Source organism: Eulemur rufifrons, chromosome 28 (genome assembly GCF_041146395.1).
Source record: "Eulemur rufifrons isolate Redbay chromosome 28, OSU_ERuf_1, whole genome shotgun sequence".
NCBI lineage: Eukaryota > Metazoa > Chordata > Mammalia > Primates > Lemuridae > Eulemur > Eulemur rufifrons.
The window spans coordinates 37,645,581-37,663,262 of NC_091010.1; the positions used below are offsets into that span (position 1 = coordinate 37,645,581).

At 36.4% G+C, this 17,682-nt stretch overlaps 1 protein-coding gene across 1 annotated transcript in view; it reads right to left on the bottom strand.

Moving 5' to 3' along the window:
- Positions 1 to 14,539, bottom strand: part of ATAD1 (ATPase family AAA domain containing 1) — a 46,144-nt gene extending 31,605 nt beyond the window's left edge. The window contains exons 1-3 of the mRNA XM_069459957.1: positions 14,442 to 14,539; positions 10,863 to 11,037; positions 1,378 to 1,476 (exon numbers count right to left, since the gene is read on the bottom strand). Coding sequence (XP_069316058.1) covers positions 1,378 to 1,476; positions 10,863 to 11,024 — 261 coding nt within the window. The 5' untranslated portion in view covers positions 11,025 to 11,037; positions 14,442 to 14,539. The remainder of the gene's footprint in view (positions 1 to 1,377; positions 1,477 to 10,862; positions 11,038 to 14,441) is intronic.
- Between the last annotated feature and the right edge of the window lie 3,143 nt (positions 14,540 to 17,682).

A 17,682-nucleotide genomic window follows, 5' to 3' on the forward strand; every position in this document is an offset into this window, starting at 1 on the left:
GAAGATAAAATGAGAAGGTGCAAACTTTTCCAGCTAAATGTGGGGGAAAAAATCCTTTCATTGTAGCTGCAACAAAAAACTGAGTCTGTTAGTATAGACTTACTCAGAAATGAATATAGGTAGGTCTCCAAGAAGGTATCATCATAAATTTATAAATCAAATTCAAAAGGAGGCTTAATTCTAGGGTGTGTGTATGTCTCTGTATAAACAGATATTAAAAGACATTGTAGATTTTTGTCTTCTAGATTTGGAGATTGGAATATTTCATTCTACTTATTTATAGCAAAATAACATTAATACATTAGATACATGTATTTATTCTGTTACATACAAAATATTCATATAGGATCTTATACATTACATTAATCTGATCCTCAAAATAATCCTCATAAAGTAGGTAGAGCAGGTATTTTATTACCTCTGGATTATACATGAGGGAACTGAGACTCAAAGAGGAAATCATTTGCCATGGCCATGAATGGAAAAACTGGGACTTGGAATCCTAAGTCTATCATACCATATAAAAGTCTAGATTTAAACTCCATAAAACAAACATTCACACAACTTAAAGCAGTATGTTTCACATATCATAAAGGCAAATATACCAAAGTACAAGTTTTATTACACAAATGTATACAGAAAAAGAGTTAACATAGCAGACCTGAGGTTGCTATCCTCAGAAAAGCCTGCTTACAAGGTCGGGCCTCAGCTGGCATCTGGGAACTTAGATTTCGAGGGTCTCACCATTCCCTGACAAGAACAGCTCACTTGCCTGAACTGTTTGCAGAAACAATACAGTTTACCAGGAATACCTGTTTTCCTTGTAGGAGTCCAGAATTTTGGTACATTTAAGGAAGACGGAATCTATATGTCCAGCCCCCAATAAAAACCCTGGGCACTGAGTCTCTTGTGAGCTTCCCTGGTGGACAACATTGCACATGTGCTGTCACAACTTGCTGATGTAATAATTAAGCACATCCTGTGTGACTCCACTTGGTAAGGACTCTTGGAAGCTTGTACCTGGCCTCCTCCAGACTTCACCCTATGTCCTTTTCCCTTTGCTGATTTTGCCTTACATCCTTTTAGTGTAGTAAATTATATATAGGAGTATGACTATATGCTGAGTTCTGTCATTGCTTCAAGACCATCAATGAACCTGGTCATGGCCTTCGGGACTCTTGACACAAAACATTAGACAAAAAAAAAAAATCTTCAGAGGCTGGGAAGGGGTGGGGCAAAAAAGAATATAAATGTATTTATTACCACTAAACTGTATACTTAAAAATGATAAAGAATAAATATTTTACATTTATAAAAAATTATATATGTATATTTTACCTCAATAGAAAAGAAAATCTTAAGATTAAAGATACATACATGCATATTAAGAGGGTCTACCAGATGAGCAGCAATACTCATTTCATATTCTGAGAGCTTCACATTTTTCACACCAATTTGCTTCATTAGTTTTTCTGCCTAGAAAGAAAAGAACAAGCAACCTCCTTTGGTTTGATATTTAGATATTGGCACTTCAAAACAGATATATGTGAAGTGTAAAGAGCAATGAATAGACATACAAGAATTTTCCAGGGATATTTTAGGCCATTTGATCTTATCCTTCCCCATTGTGAGCTCTTAGGTAAAGAAAAGATTTAAGGGTCTCCTCCACAGATATCAGGGCAATTTAACCACCTCTTAGGAAATGAGAAAATAGGGTACATGATTGAAGAGATCACCATGTACCTCCCATTGCTTCAATGAGACTGTAGAATACAACTGGTTTCTCTTTCCTAGTAGGATTATCATGACAGGTACAGGTAAAACCTCAAGAGGAAAGAGGAGTTCAGGATACCAAGAAATGTACAATTGGAGTTTCTTTCCTTAAATTAACAGAGCTTTTAAAAAATACATTTAAATAGGAACTAGCAAACAATCTGAGTATGTAATTATCTTTATACATTAGGTGTATACATATATATGCTGCCCTGAGTTTTTTCCTATCTAGTTTCCCTCTCCTATTGCTTTTCTTTCTTTATCGCTTCTATCTACTGCCTTGCCTACACAGGCAACACTAACTATTTGTTCCTTACTGACTTTCTATCTAAATTTTCTTATTTACTTCAGCTTCTCAGTCTTCTAAGATTCAGTTCCAATAAACCACAGCTTTAAAAGCCACTTACTTGGCAATGCAGTTCACAATGGCTTTCTGTAGTTAACAAATGTTGGATCTTCCAAATTGGCATTCTGTGATGGCTGCTCTTAAAACTACCAGAGAGTTCCAGGCTTTTTAAGGTTTTATATCATTCCTTCACAACGTATTTCAGCTATTATTTTTCTCAAAATAACAGAAATGAAGTTTGGAAAACTATAGTGTTACAACAGGACTAAAAATAGGAAGACATTAAGTTAAAACTAAAGTTATGATAAGTGACTTTTATGTGTATGAAAAACTGTGCACTCAATCTTTCCTGGCCCTTAACTACTAACCCACAATTTCAAGAAAATTATATAGTCTAATTAATATGCTAAACAAAATATTGTAAGTTTCCAGACCAGACTGAGCATAAATTATTTATCCTGCACTTTAAAACTCTTAGAGTACGCATCTCAATTAACCTAATCCCTTTCATCACAAACATACCTGTCAAAACCCCTCTCTCATTACCAATTAAATATCCTATCTCTCACAAGTTGGAGGTTTTCCTGGCTTCAAGCTAGAAATTTACATATATCCCACTTAATCCAATATAAAATGACTTCCAGGATACTGTTCCTGATTTGGATGTAATTATGTCATCTTTTGCCTTTCATCTTGAAACTTTATTATTACTAAAATCACTAGGCCCACTGATTATCTGGTAACCTCAAAGTGTTCTATCTGTATCCAAGCTTTCAGATTGAAAGTTCTTCCTTTCTGACCACAGAAGTGGTACCTTCCTCCTCCCACATTCACACCTCATCCCTACCCTTAATGTGCACTCTAATTCCTTCATTTCTTTCTATTCTCCAACTAAATTATCCCAGATCTGGCAATACCGACTTCCTAATGGCCCAATGATACCCTCCTTAGAACTCCTTATGCTTCTTGTTATTCTAGTTAGCCTCATCCCCAATGCTGATTCAGCACTACCATTCACTCTATCTGCCAACTTGCTGAGTAATGCTTCAGAGTAAAAACTAAACAATCAAATTCCCAATAAACTCACACTTTCTTCAACCAAGCCCCGAAATTCCATAATCCATAATGACTTAATCTCATTAAATACTAATCACACATTTACCTCACATTTACCATGACTTCTTCCACTCCATTCATTTTTAGTCACAATTTCTCCCATTCATGTTACTAAAAATAAAACAACTCCACCTTAAAATGCTCCTGTAACTACTGATTCTAATTGCTCTTGGACCTTCTGGGATCTACCTCCATTCACTACACATCTTCTTAGGCAGCTCTCTCCTCCTCCCTCTTCATTTTTTCCTTTTTTCTTCTTTTCCCCAAACTCTGGAATACTACCTTTTTTTTTTTTTTTTTTTTTTTTTTTTTACCTCAAATTGTACTTGCTGCCTCCAATGAATGGAAATTGCTCTCTTCAACCTTAATGATTTCACTAAACTTAACTGATCGCTTTCTTAGATCCTATTCTTAATGAGCTCCTTTTCTCCTTGACTATTCTAATGTAACATTACAACCAATTCTCTTTTGCAACCTTCTCCTCTTTTGGCATGGTGACTTTATACAAGTGATTCCCCAGATAGTGGGAATGAATTAAGGGGTATAACCAAATAATCTCTGGGCCTTACAAAAATTTTATTCACCACCCCATCCACTTCCCAAATTCTGATTATTTCTTCACAGAACACAAGTGTTTCAGTTCAGAACCACTGCCACAGTAAACCTATTACAGTCTGCAGTGTGTTGTATACTTCAGTTGTGTTCAGGTGGAAAAGACACTATTATCGGTACCTTACGTTATCTTGGTTTTATTCCTATCCCTCTGGTCATTCTTTTTGTTTTATTTCTAAAGTGATTTATTAATAAGTGGGTAGATCAAAGGATATCTTTAGAATATTCAGATGAGGTATAAAGAACCACAACATAACCAACACCCACTCAGGTTTAAGAACAAGAACATTATCATTATCTTCCAAGTTCCTCTGTGAGCCCCTCTCCAAATGTAGACAGACTTTCTCTGGTCTCTCAGAGGTAATTACAATCCTAAATTTAAATCATTCCTTGCTTTTTTAAATAATTTAACCATATGTTTGATTCTCTAATGTATAGTTTTGTATGTTTCAGAACTTTACATATGTAGTATCATACTGTATGTACTCTTCTGTGACTTTTCTTCACATGACATTGTATTTCTTAGTCATCCATGTGGCTGTTGAGCAGCTGTAATTCATTCACTTTTCTCTGGTGAATATTATGCTATGGCATATGTAGGAAACCAGAATATGCCACCCCAAAATATGCCACTTTGGCACGATTATTTTGAGTTAAGGACAATTCAGAAGGAATAGATAGAAGAAAAGCATTCTGCCCTACCCTACTTCCCAAAAAGGAGGACATAAATTTACAAAGGTGTCCCTCCTCCCCTCTTCTACTAAGAAGGACAAAAGTTAATCACAGGAGACAACTACAGACACCACAACACAAACTTTACTAACTAGTCTTTATCTTCCATTAGTGTCCCAGATATTTGGCCTCCCACAATTTGCTGCCTGTAGAGACTCAAACCCCTCTTTTGTCCAGTCACTTCTCTAAAACGTTATTATTCCTTTGCTAAGATATTTATTATATAAACTCAGGTTCTAAACAAACCTTTGAGTTACTCATCTCTGGATACTCCCATGTGTTGCATGCTTGATACACATGTTAATAAACTTGTTTTTCTCTTGTTAATCTGTCTTTTGTTATAAGGGCGTAGCCGAGATTTCAGAAGGGTAGAGGGAAAATTATTTTTCCTCCCATATACGTACACATACCGAGAATTCATAAGGGCAGAGGGGAAATTATTTTTCTTTCCATATACATGCATATACTAACATTTATTCAAATGTTCAAATTAGTTCCTTCTTTTTTCTATTACAAGCAGGGCTGCTATGAGCATTCTTGTATATCTCCTCCTGGTTCTTGGGTATATGCCCATAAATAAAACACGTGGATCATTGAGTATGCACATTTTCAACTTTACTAGATAATGCCAAACTATCTTTTGAAATGGTTATACTAATTTATATTCCCATCAGCAATATTTATATTCCTATAGTTACACATTACCTCCAACGTATGGTATTACTAACAGGCTTAAAATTTTGCAATTCGGCAGATGTGAAAAGGTATCTCTCTGTGATTTTAATTAGCGTTTCCTTGATTCCTAATGAGGTTGTGCATCTTTTTATGTTTGTTGGCCTTTACAGATTCTTCTTTTTTAAGATGTCAGTTTGACCATTTTTCTTCTGGGTTATTTTTTTCCCTTACTGATTCATATGCATCCTTTATATATACTTATAACAAATCTTTTAAGTTATATTATAAAAATAGCAAATATATAGCATTGTTATAAATATTAATACTTTATATTACTTTACATTTCAATTTCAATAGCAACCCGACACGGTAAAGTACTATTTCCCACATTTATTGAGATAATCATAGAGTTTTCATTCTTTAATTTGCTAATGGTATACATTATAGTGATTTTTTTCCCCCTCAAATGAAGCCAGCCTTAAACTCCTAGAATAAATCCAACTGGTCATATTATATTTTTTATACGTTGTTGAATTCAACTTGCTAATATTTTATTTAAGATTTTTATATTTGTGTAGAAGTGAGACAGAGAAATTATAGGCTATTTTACGTTTTGAAACTGTGGTTATGCTAACCTCATAAAAAGGTTTGGTGAGTGTTCCTTCTTTTTCTATACTCAAGAAGAGTTTGTATAACTTTGTTATTATTAATTTGTTCCTTAAATGTTGGTGGAATTTGCTTGTAAAGTTCCATGGGCCTGGAGTTTTCTTTATAAAAAGATATTTTCAATATTAATTTATTTCATAGTTATGGACCTAACTACTCATGTATTCCATTTCTTCTCAAGTCAGTTTGGGTAATTCATATTTTTCTAAGAGTTTGTCCATATCTAAATTTTCAAATTTATTGACATAAAACTGACCCTTGAACAATGCAAGGATTAGGGGCACTGGTCCCCCTCCCCCTCCCTGCAGTCAAAAATCCACATAGAACTTCTGGCTCCTCAAAAACTTTACTAATGGCCTAATGTTGACTGGAAGCCTTACTGATACATCAATAGTCAATAATACATATCATGTATGTTAAATGTATTATAGGCTGTATTCTTACAATAAAGCAGAGTAGAAAAAAGAAAATGTTATTAGGAAAACCAAAAAGAAAAGAAAATATATTTACTATTAAGTGGAATTGGATCATAATAATGGTCTTCCTCCCCATCATCTTCACGTTGCATAGGCTGAGGTAGTGGATGAAGAGGAGGGGTTGGTCTTACTGTCTCAGGGGGGCAGAGGTGGAAGAGGTAATAGAGGTAACAGGAGAGACAGGCACACTCAATGTAATTTTTATTGAAAAAAATCTGCATAGGAGTGGACCTGCACAGTTCAAACATGTGTTGTTCAAGGGTCAACTGTAGTGATTAACAGTCGTTATTTTTAAAGCATCTGTCATTATGTCTCCTTTATCATTCCTAGTAATATATATTTGTGACTTCATTTTTTTCTTGATTGATAAAACTCAATTTTATTTGTCTTTTCAAAAAGCCAATTTTTGGTTTTACTGATCTTCCTCTATTGCATATTCCTTTTTTATTATATTAATTTATCGTATTTCCATTCATTTCATTGTTTTCTTTTATCTGTGAGTTACTTCGAAATATTTCCTACTTTCTAAACTTACTTGATTTTTCTAATGATCTCTATTGTACTGCATTATAGCCAGGAAGGTAATATATATGCTAACAGTATTATGAAACTTGAGATTTGCTTTATAATTTAGTATTTGGTTTATTTTCACAAATCTTATGTGTGTCCTTGAGATATGCACTCTGCATTTATTTGTGTACAATATACTATACATGTCTACTAGATAAAGCTTTTTGTTTATATCTTCTACATCCTGTCTGATTTCCTAAAAAATCTGATTATCAATTACTAAAAGAAATATTAAAAATATCTCACATGATGATGGAGATGCCTATTTCTCCCTATAATTCTGTCATTTTTTTCACTTCATATATTTTGAAGCATATTAATAGGTACACACAAATATAGAAATGTTATATTTACTGGTGAATTGAATCTGTTATCAGAATGGAGTGAACCTCATTTTCTCTAATATCTTTGCCTTACAGTTTCTTTTTGTCCAGCTAGCTTTCTTCCTGTATTTGTGTGGTACATGTATTTCCATCTTTTTACTTTCAATTTTTCTATGTCTACATTTCAGATGTGTCACTTCACCTATCATATGGCTTAAATTTCTCTCTTTAAACCATTCATCTTTAAAACATTGTATCTTTGTCTTTAGTTAATATATTATAGAAGGAATAGTCTTTGGGGGTCCTAGATTTATAGAGGTATTGTCTAGGAGACTCCCTTTCTTGGATGGGCCCTGTGCCTTGTATCCTGAGCCCCTCTGAATCATAAAAACAGACACTCAATTTCAGTAGGTCCAGCAAATTCCCTCAAGGTGAGAGCTGGCCGTCAAGCTCACCTTACCTTTCAGAATTTTTGCCTTAAGTTTTTTACCTGCATTTCTTATTCCCTTGATACCTCATGAATGCCTTCAAGAAGATTAAAAAAAAATTATCAAGCTTGTTTGGTTGTTTTCAGCAGAAGAGTCAGTCCAGGTACCCTGTTACCTCTACTGAACTATTCATTCTCCACTGGCTTCACATCATCTTTCCATTCCCTAAAGGAAGGGAATGTATCAAGGCTTATCATTTATGTTGCTTTATATTAAATAACATCTCCTTTGGAGACCTTGTCATTCTCAATACGGTCATTAGCATTTATTATAGTGACAATTATGTCAGAAACTCTCAACAAACATTTGAATATATAAATCTTGATGGTAGTAGGAGGAAGATGGGGAAATGGCTTGGGAAAAACCCTACAAATGATACATCCATACACAGGAATAATCTTATAGCCTACCCCATCCTAGTTGAGACTTACTGCTCTAATGACTCAACTACTTAAGGGCATCTGATAATGCAACGTACTTTTAGCACTGACCTTCTTCCTGAGATTCAGATCTACAATTTCAATTGCTGTATGAACATTTCCCCTTGAATTCCTACTACCAACACAAACTCAGTAATGCCCAAATCAAAGGTCACGTTCCCATAAATTTGCCCTATGTACTAGTTTCCAAACCTCTATAAAAGATGAGTCTTTGAGGAATCTGGATAAATCTTTGATGCATTTGTAAGATGTCCTTTTTCTTTCCCCACATCATCATAAAGTCTTTTCTGCATTCTTTATTTTGAGTCTATTTCACCCATTCTATTCTTTTTGTCATTTCCATATTCCAAGTCTTTGCCAGGACTGTTGCAGTCTATAACCAACACATCTTGCTGCCAGTCTCTCCTGACTCATATCCCTTCTATATACTACTATAACTTGAATTATTCTAAAAATATTGCTTTGCGTATCACTCAGCCACTCAAATATATTTAATGGTTTACCATTGCCCATACAGAAGTCTTCAATTGGTCAATAGCATATTTTGACGGTTGGCTAGAGATGTAGGGAGGACAAGAGGAAGGATAACTGAGAAACTATAGCCCTCAGCCAAGCAAATCTCACGACAATCTTTTCAACTTGGATTTTTAAACACTGGTAAGTTACTGTGGAATGGGGTAACACTAGAAGTGAAGAGTATGCCTCCTTTTCCATTGATGATGGACTTCTACTAATAAAATGCTATGGCATTTTTTTGTCAATCTCAGTCTACCCATCAAAAAATTAAAAGAACCGAGGAAAGGAAAAGTAGAACTCTCTTCCCTGAATTTACACTCAGGACTCTATCAGGTAATCTTCACCTCTCGCTGCAGGTTCTACTAGTTATGTAAATCCCACTCTCCAACTCAACTAGTATATTTACTGCTTCTTTAACAGGGCTTCTTATTCCTACTCCCACTGTAACTCCTGTTCATGTCCTATCAAAAATTATCCTCGCCTATCCCAGAGGCCAGGCTCCTTCATAAAGCCATCTTCAACTGCCTCAGTCAAACTGGTGACTACTCCTTTCTCCAAAAGCTACAGTTTCTGTCCATACTACTCATTAGGCAACTAGCACATGCTATTTACTATTATAGTTTATATTATCATTGACAAATTTTTTCTCTCTACCATGGGCACTAAGAGGACAGACATTGTATCTAATACTTATTCATATACTTGACATTTAGAACAATACTATACACATAGTTTTTAATAAAGGTTTAATGATGACAGTCCATTCATGTAGTACTTAGCATCTATTAATATACTTGGCTTTCTACATGTCTTCTAAATTTATATCCCAGGAGCTCCTAGAAGCCAAGAAAAAAAAAAAATGACAAAATTTTCTTTGTTTAAAAGTAAGACCCCTGCTTTTTAAAATGCTGAAAATGATATAACTTAACATTATTTTGTACTCAGGCTTAAACTGACTTTCCTAATTCAGGTGGAAGAGAAAAAAGCTACACTCAGGTTGACAAATGAACAAAATCAAATTAGTTTGGGAAAAAAAAAAAATGAAAAACCTACCCCAGTCAGACTTCCTAGGGACTTATGAATACGTTGATGATATAATCTAAATTGTGAATCAATCATTTTATAATCAACTTCAGGCGATAAATTCATAACTGCCCAAACTGCTTTTCAGATATATATTTACTGCAGTGTTTATGAAACTGTGATTTTTACTTTTTACTGATTAAAGAGCTATGCGTTACACTGTAAAATAGCCATTTATTTACATCCCTATTTCCCACACTAGCCTATAGTATTTTGAAAGATCAAGATTTATTCATTTTTTTTTCCCTTGGAACCAAGCATTTGCTAAGAACTCAATAAACGTTTATTGAATAAATCAGAGTCACAACTCAGAGGACAAACCTAAAAATCAATGAATAGGATTATCTTATTCAGTTACTAAAAGTTTTAAGACAGTCAATACAATATGACTATCTTATTCAGTTACTATATTAATTAAAAAGAAAAATAAGAGCCAGAAAGGAAAAGCCACCTAACAAACAGGAAGAAAAATTTCCAAGACTCCTAGGCTTTTAATGTTTGAAGAGGTACAAAAAACAAACAATATATCATTCTAATAAGGAAATAACCACAAGAGGCAGCAGGTGAAAAATTAAAAACTATAACTTATATCAACAATGAAGAACTTTAAAGTAATTCCTTAATTAGATTTTAGTGTAGTTAGTAAGTCTAAGACTGATAGCTGTTCAGCATTATCCACATTTCAAATGTCATACAAAATGAAATGCGTATCATTACTGAAGATAATATTTTTGTTTAGTCTGCTAAAAAAATTTACCTAGACTCCTGCATTTATAAGCTGACAAAAATATTCTAATGAGGATGTTCACAACAAAATACTGTATTTTTATTTATTGTTTTTTCTCATAAGTTGCCTATATAGTTTTAAAAAACTTGATAAACCAATACTTTTTTAGGAATAATGAAATAGAAATTAAATACATATACCAATACATTTTCATGTGGGACTTACAGAATTTCTCATTAATTTATAATTCTATTATATTCTTAGCTTGGGGGAAAATATTTGCTAGCCACAAGAAAAATGATCTTCAAACATTTCATACCTGTTTCTGAGCTTCTACTTTTTGCTTTCTGGTTGGATCAATTGCATCTACCATCCATTTGATAGTAAAGTATGTTACTGCACCAAATATAGTCAAACGGAAAATTAAACCAACAACTTCATTCCGACTCAAGGGACGAGAAAAGGCTTCAGCATGTACCATCTTGATCGTTAACCTTAAAAAACAAACAGAAACGTCACTAGGTAACAACTATATTAAAATTGGAAGAGTAATACGGTAGATTAAACTAAGCAAGAAAACTAAATTCTAGTCAAACTGAAGTGTTTCATTTTAAGGTGAAATGGATTTTTAAATGTTAAGCAAAGAAATACGTTTAAAGTTCCTTTTGGAAACTGAAATAGATTAGGAACTAAGGTTTATTTAGTAGTAGAATTAATAATTCTATTTAAAAAATATAGCAACTATATTAAGGTATTTATTCTTTCAAACAGCTTTTAAATAACTATTTCAGAGAGTCTAGAAAAGTATCAAGTATAACACTAATCCAAATGAAGAAAGGCAGCCCGACAATACTTTATATACTAGGTAATTTTTTGAGAATAAAATTCAAACTGTGAACAGACTTACTTTTTCCTCAATTGTTTTCAAGGACTGCTTAAATTTAAACATGCCATTTTCTCAGCTGGTAAGTGACAAATTTTTTGAGCCATCCTATTGCTCCCAACAATCCAGCTAAATATGAAGCAACAGAACTTTCAAAAATTTTTAACCAACCAAACCACTGCAAGAATACAGCATTCACCAAACTACAGAGAAAAAAGGAGGCAATGTACCTATTTTTATATACATCCCTGAGCAGCTGCATCAATCAAAGCTAGGCTTACAGAAGATATGCACTCCTGTCAAGGGCAATAACTATCCAGAAGCATAAGCTAGTTAGGGATGACATGACTATCGCTTCAAATAATGCCATTATACTCAGTTCTGTGCTGAGTGCTATGGGATATATAAGAAAAAGAGAATAAATATTTTGCACTCACATGAAAATGAATAAGCCAGAATTTGTACAGATGGCTTGGAAACACGTAAAAATTAGGTACTGCATAGATTAATCCATGGTCCTTCCAGCTCCAAAATTATTGTTTCTCTGCTCACTACTACTAAAGCTCCTCTTTACCTCCCTCCCTCGAGAATAGCTCCAACAATTTTTTAATTCCTCTAATATACCTCCTCTCCATTCAAAACCATACACTCCTCCCTAATCAAAAGACCCCAAAGCTTTCCCTTTACAGGATTCCCAAGGATTCGAGACTATGCTGATTTAGCTCCAGAGTCAATATTAAGCATTTTATCTCTCACTTCTCAGAGGGAACTCTCAGTGGCTGGAGTCACTATCATCTTAAAATGCCACATGTGTTTTACCTTCGGAGTATTTGCCTGGTATCCTAGATGGGCCATGTCCTCTTATTCATCTAGGATTAGTCAAATTCTATCCAAACTTCACAAAACCAACTTTATGTGCTCCATGAAGCCTTCCAGATCACATTAATCCTCTATATTTACACATTATTACACCATCTTAAGAAATGTCTTGTTTTTAATCATTACTGAACTTTTGGGACATCTATTCTACTCAGCTAGAATTTAAATCCTTATAAACAACATTTATAACATCCATCTTTTGTGTGTTTGTTACACACAAAACAGAGGCTACTCAAAAATTATCTGTTGAACAGATAAATTGCAACTAAAGAAAAACCTCCCAGTTGAGTATTCCAACAGTCACTGTCAGACTTTTGAAAGATTTTCAAAAGTCAAGGTTCTACACTTCTCCATTACTAGGAGCCACTCACTTCACAATAACTACATTATTTAAACTTAACAATTAATTAATTGAAAGCCTTCAATTTGGATGAAGAAATTTTGGCCTAGGGATGTTAAGTGATTTGATTCATTCAACAAGCACTTATTTAACATTTATATATCATGCCTACTAAATACCAAATATACAATAAAAGCTAAGATACAATTACTTTACTCAAGGAACACTGTCCAATTATTATATTAATTATAACAGGAAAAAAAGAGCCAGATGGGAGAAGTCACCTAACTAAAATCCCCCCTTGCTTCTTCCATCAGCATGGATTCCAAAAAATAGGTTACACGATACTTCACTTCTCACAGAAGTGAAAACCTGACTTTTCTAGTCTTTATTCAGACGAAGTTGAAAATAAGGTTGAAATGTGTGGTATCATTATGTGGGGTATATTCGTAAATGAAAATAACCCAATTTAGACAAGATAAGGGTTTTATTAACTTAATGTATGAAAAGTGGTGGCATTCCAAAAACATTTTCATTTGTTTGGTTTGACTTGATAGTAATGATACTGCCATCTACTGGAAGTTCACTGAACTACATGGACAAATTAGGGCTATCAGCACATCCCAAAGTCATCAAGATAGTAAGAATTTTTAAAATCCTATAAAAAATGTCAAGATATAACACTCCTGTTTATACATTTTCCTATTCTGAAATTAGGTTTATTAAGGCCAGCCACCTCTAAAACAGTTGTCCATCTTTTTAAATGACTTCAAAATTCTGAAACGAAACTGAAACCTGTTTTGTAGATTGTAACTGTAAACGCTTTATTGTACACTCATCTATCATTCATATGGCATTGATATACCTGCAATGTAAGGCTGTTACAGGAACAGTACCATTACAGCAGAATATACGATAACAGTTGCATGTACATACAACAGCAGGGAGTGTATTTCAATCTTGTATTAAACATCAGTTTCAACAAAACAAATACAAAAATATGTACATAAAGATAGTTCTATGTACAACTAAGAAATATAGCAAAACACTGATTTATAGTTACTTGGGCAAACATGGTACCTGGTAGTCTCTTTTTAAGGAGTTTTCCACTTCTGGGTGGAAAACTTTGAAATTGTACTACCTTGTCTATGAGCAAATTATTGACACGGTAAAGGACGAGAGTATAGTGTTCATATTGTAGTATTTCTCTCCTAATTCACTGCAGTGTTTTTACAAAGGGTTGAAAGTCCCAGTTTCGCAGACATCAAGGCCCTCCGAATACATCCTATAACGATGAAGGCCTGCCAACCTTCACATAGAGGGCAGGTTATTATTAACACCATCTTCCTCTGCGAAAGCGTGTTCAGCCCCGAAGAACCACTTTCGATTTTGCACAAGGTGGTAGCAGCGCCTGTACGACAATCAGACCTGGTTTATTCCAGCTGCCATCGCCAGGAGTCTGGTTCTGAGATCTCCCAGAACGACCCCAAGCCCCCACTGAGCAGGCTGCCTACAAAGATTTTCTCGGTGATGGCAAAAATCTCGGGGGCAGAGTCAACGGAGACCTAAGGGCCCAAGCTGGGCCGGAAGCCACCGCGAGGCCCCGGACGCCCTTGGAGATTAATCTGCTCGATACTAAAGGCTGCGGGGCTCCGGGGGGCGGCACTGAGGCGGGGCGTGGGAGGAGGGCGACGTGACCTTCCCGGCTGGGTTTCTCAGATCCGAGCTGGTCCCTGAGGGAGCTCAGCGGGATCCTACACCCGTCCCTCTAGGTCCCGCAGGAACCCGCTACTCACCCGGGGGCAGAAACAGCGGGAGCAAAAGCCCTCAGCCGGCCTCGCACAGGAAGGAAATGCCGCCAGAGCGAGAACACTTCCGGCGGGAGCCGCGGTCCGCCCCCTCGCGCGGAGCATGCGCGACCCGCGCCCGCTGGCGGATAGAGCGGCGAGTTCCAAGTCTTAGAAATGGCCAGGGAGCCGGGCGGGAGCGAATTGGCGCACCTGATACTTAACTTGTCCCTGCTGGGCAGGCGTTTTGCGAAGCCAGTGTGTCTGCAAGGAGCGCACTAACCAACGCTCTGAGTTTAGCTACTGCGTGTCCGAGATTGAATTTGGGAAGGCGCCTATCGCATAAGTCCCTGCCCTGCTCGCGGGTACCAAGCACAACCCTGACAAATCGGGAGCCTTCTTGAGAGTGCGGGAATGCTCTGCGTGCCCCGCAAGGAAATTCTTCCCTGGCTCCAGCGTGAACCTGACTCACTCCCACCGCTCCGTGCAAACCCTCACGCTCCGGGTCTACGTCTGTACTTTTTAGCCAGAGCGCAGACGCACATGACCACCCCCACCCCTCACCATCTGCCTTTCAGTTTCTAGGGTGAGCTCACTCTCCTTCCCTATTTCTGTGCTGACAAACACCTGGGGGTGGCGCTTGAAAGTCCTTCAGCGAAACGATTTAGCAGCCCACGCAGGCAGGCCCGGTAGCTGGGACAGAATAGGGTATCCTGTGACATTTTGCATTTTGGTGACTTCCCTTTTTCTTTTACCCCTTCCCCTTTCCAGAATGAACGACGTGACACAAGAGGACCCCAGGGAACAAACCTGAAAGCCAGCACCTCCTGAATACACAGACTGCCAGAGAGCAGATGACATTAGACACTGTCCCCAGATATAAAAGGCATCACTTCTTTCAGAGAGAAGCGGTGAGACTATAAAGTAATGAGACAGTTCCCTTCCTTCTCTTCCTCAGCAAAGCAGTTTGTGCCTCTCTACTTGAGCCGTCATCTTGGATGGCTAAAGAAATCTGCAGCCTGATTGTTGAATTAACAAATGCTACTAGTTACAAACTTGTACTGTAGTGAGGATACTGTCTACAATTTAGTGAATGTCTACTAGGGGTCAGGCAATATGCTGCTATGTGCTTTATATCCATAATCTAAATTCCTCCCCCCCCCCCCCGCCCCCGGCCAAATCCTCTAAAATAGCCATTGTTTTCTCTGTTTTTATAGACGAGCAAATTTGAAAGCTTAAAGCTTAAATAGAGAAACTTTCCAAAGTTCATGCACCTAATATATGGCAAAATTTCTTTGGAACCTAGATCCATCTAATTAAACCCCTGCACTTTAGATTTTCTCTTTGAGATGGTGCTTTAATACTATTAATAGTTAAATTAATAGTTAAATTTTAAAATTTAGTTGAAAGAGGTAAGACCATGAAATGCCAAAATCACAAGACTTTAATGTATAAGGATGGGATGAAAGGGATGTGTGAGTGTTGAAAAACTATAATTGAGTTCATTGACAAGAATCATTCAGAATGGAATTTAGTACTATTAAGTGGTTCATGTTTTACTTCCATACCTTTTTGTCTTTAAGGCTTCATGTATGTGTGTGCCTACATTCATAATATAATTTTTGAAAAATTAATGTGAAGCTAGGTATGGGAGTACTAGACTGATTATTTAGAGAGTTAAATAGACCTTTGAGAAGAACAGGAAGATTATGAGACCAGGACAATATTCTCACACATGCACACAGACACACACTCAAAACAGAGGCCATCTGTGCTCAGCAGTCTTGGAAGAGACTCTCCACTGGGTCCATTGGATGATCCCAAGCTTAGTCATTGCTTGGGAGGTTCATGGGGACATGATTTGACAGGGCTAAAAGGGAGGAGTTATTGAAGGAAAGAAACCTAGGTTTTGTGATACGCTAGGATAATCATACCCACTGGTTAAGGAAAATGACCTGAGAAATTCAAGATGGTAATGGATTTCCATCATTAGTGAGCGAAACTGATTCACCTAAGAATTTCACCTGCCTTACTGTAAGGACTAGGGTGACCAACCTATCCAGTTTGCTTGAGACTGAGTGGTTCTCTGGGATGTAGGATTTTCAGTGCTAAAACAGAGAAAGTCTCAGGCAAATCACAAGGAATTGGTCACCCCACTGAGGACATCCTAAATGAATTCTGCAATGAGCTGGATCTTCCAATATGGTTACATCTAGTCTCAATTCATCTGCCTAATATCTAAGGTATGATTGCACAAGAAAGGAAATTGTTGGATAAAGTAATCAAGGCTGACCATAAAGAGTCTACAAATTTCAAAATAAGTGCTTTTTCTTGTTCCCTTTCCAGCAGTTTGGCTATAAATCGGATGCCTATTCCTAACACCTTTTGGACCTAATGCTTTCACCTAACAAATCCTTAAGAAAGCTCCTTCATCTAGGCCCTAAGACATCAAAAAACTGCCTTCCCACATACCTTTCCAGCAATCACTAAATCAACTAGATTCTTCCAGAATAGATCAGAGTGAACATATGCTTTTCATCTCAGGATAGCTTTATATAATCTATAATCCCTGGCAACACAAAATACCATATTTGGCCCACAGTAGGGGCTCAATAAATAATTTATTACATGCAATATTAATCAGGATATTATAACAACAGATTTTTCATAGACTTCCTGGGCCTTCCCTCTTTGTTAGAATCAAGATATTAAAAATAATTGTTATATTTATTATAGAAAATTGGGGTTTTTTTGTACCAACATGTGCTAAAATAGTTACAGCACTTCTCCCCCATGATAATGAATTTTCCATGTTTATTATTGGGTGGGGTGTGGTTAGTTTGCTTTGCAGCCAAGGTCAATACATTGGATACCTGGTGGGAGGAAGGGATTCCTAAGATTAGTTCTCAAATTTCATTGCAGATAGATTAACTTGGAAAACTTGGCAAAATGCAGATTCCTGACTCTTAGCCTTAGAGGCTCCCATTTAAGTGCTCTAGGTTTTGGCCCAGGAATCTGCATTTTTAATAAGCATCTGGCTCTCTGCCATGTGAAGATACAATGGGCAGATAGATGTCTGTCTGCAAGCCAGAACGGGTGCTTTCACCAGACACAAAATGTGCCAGCACCCTAATCTTGGGCTTCCCAGCCTTTAGAACTGTGAGAAACAAATTTCTATTATTTAAGCCTCTCGATAATAAGATGAGATGATTTGGATATAGGTAGTTTTGGACCATACTTGGAGAAACTC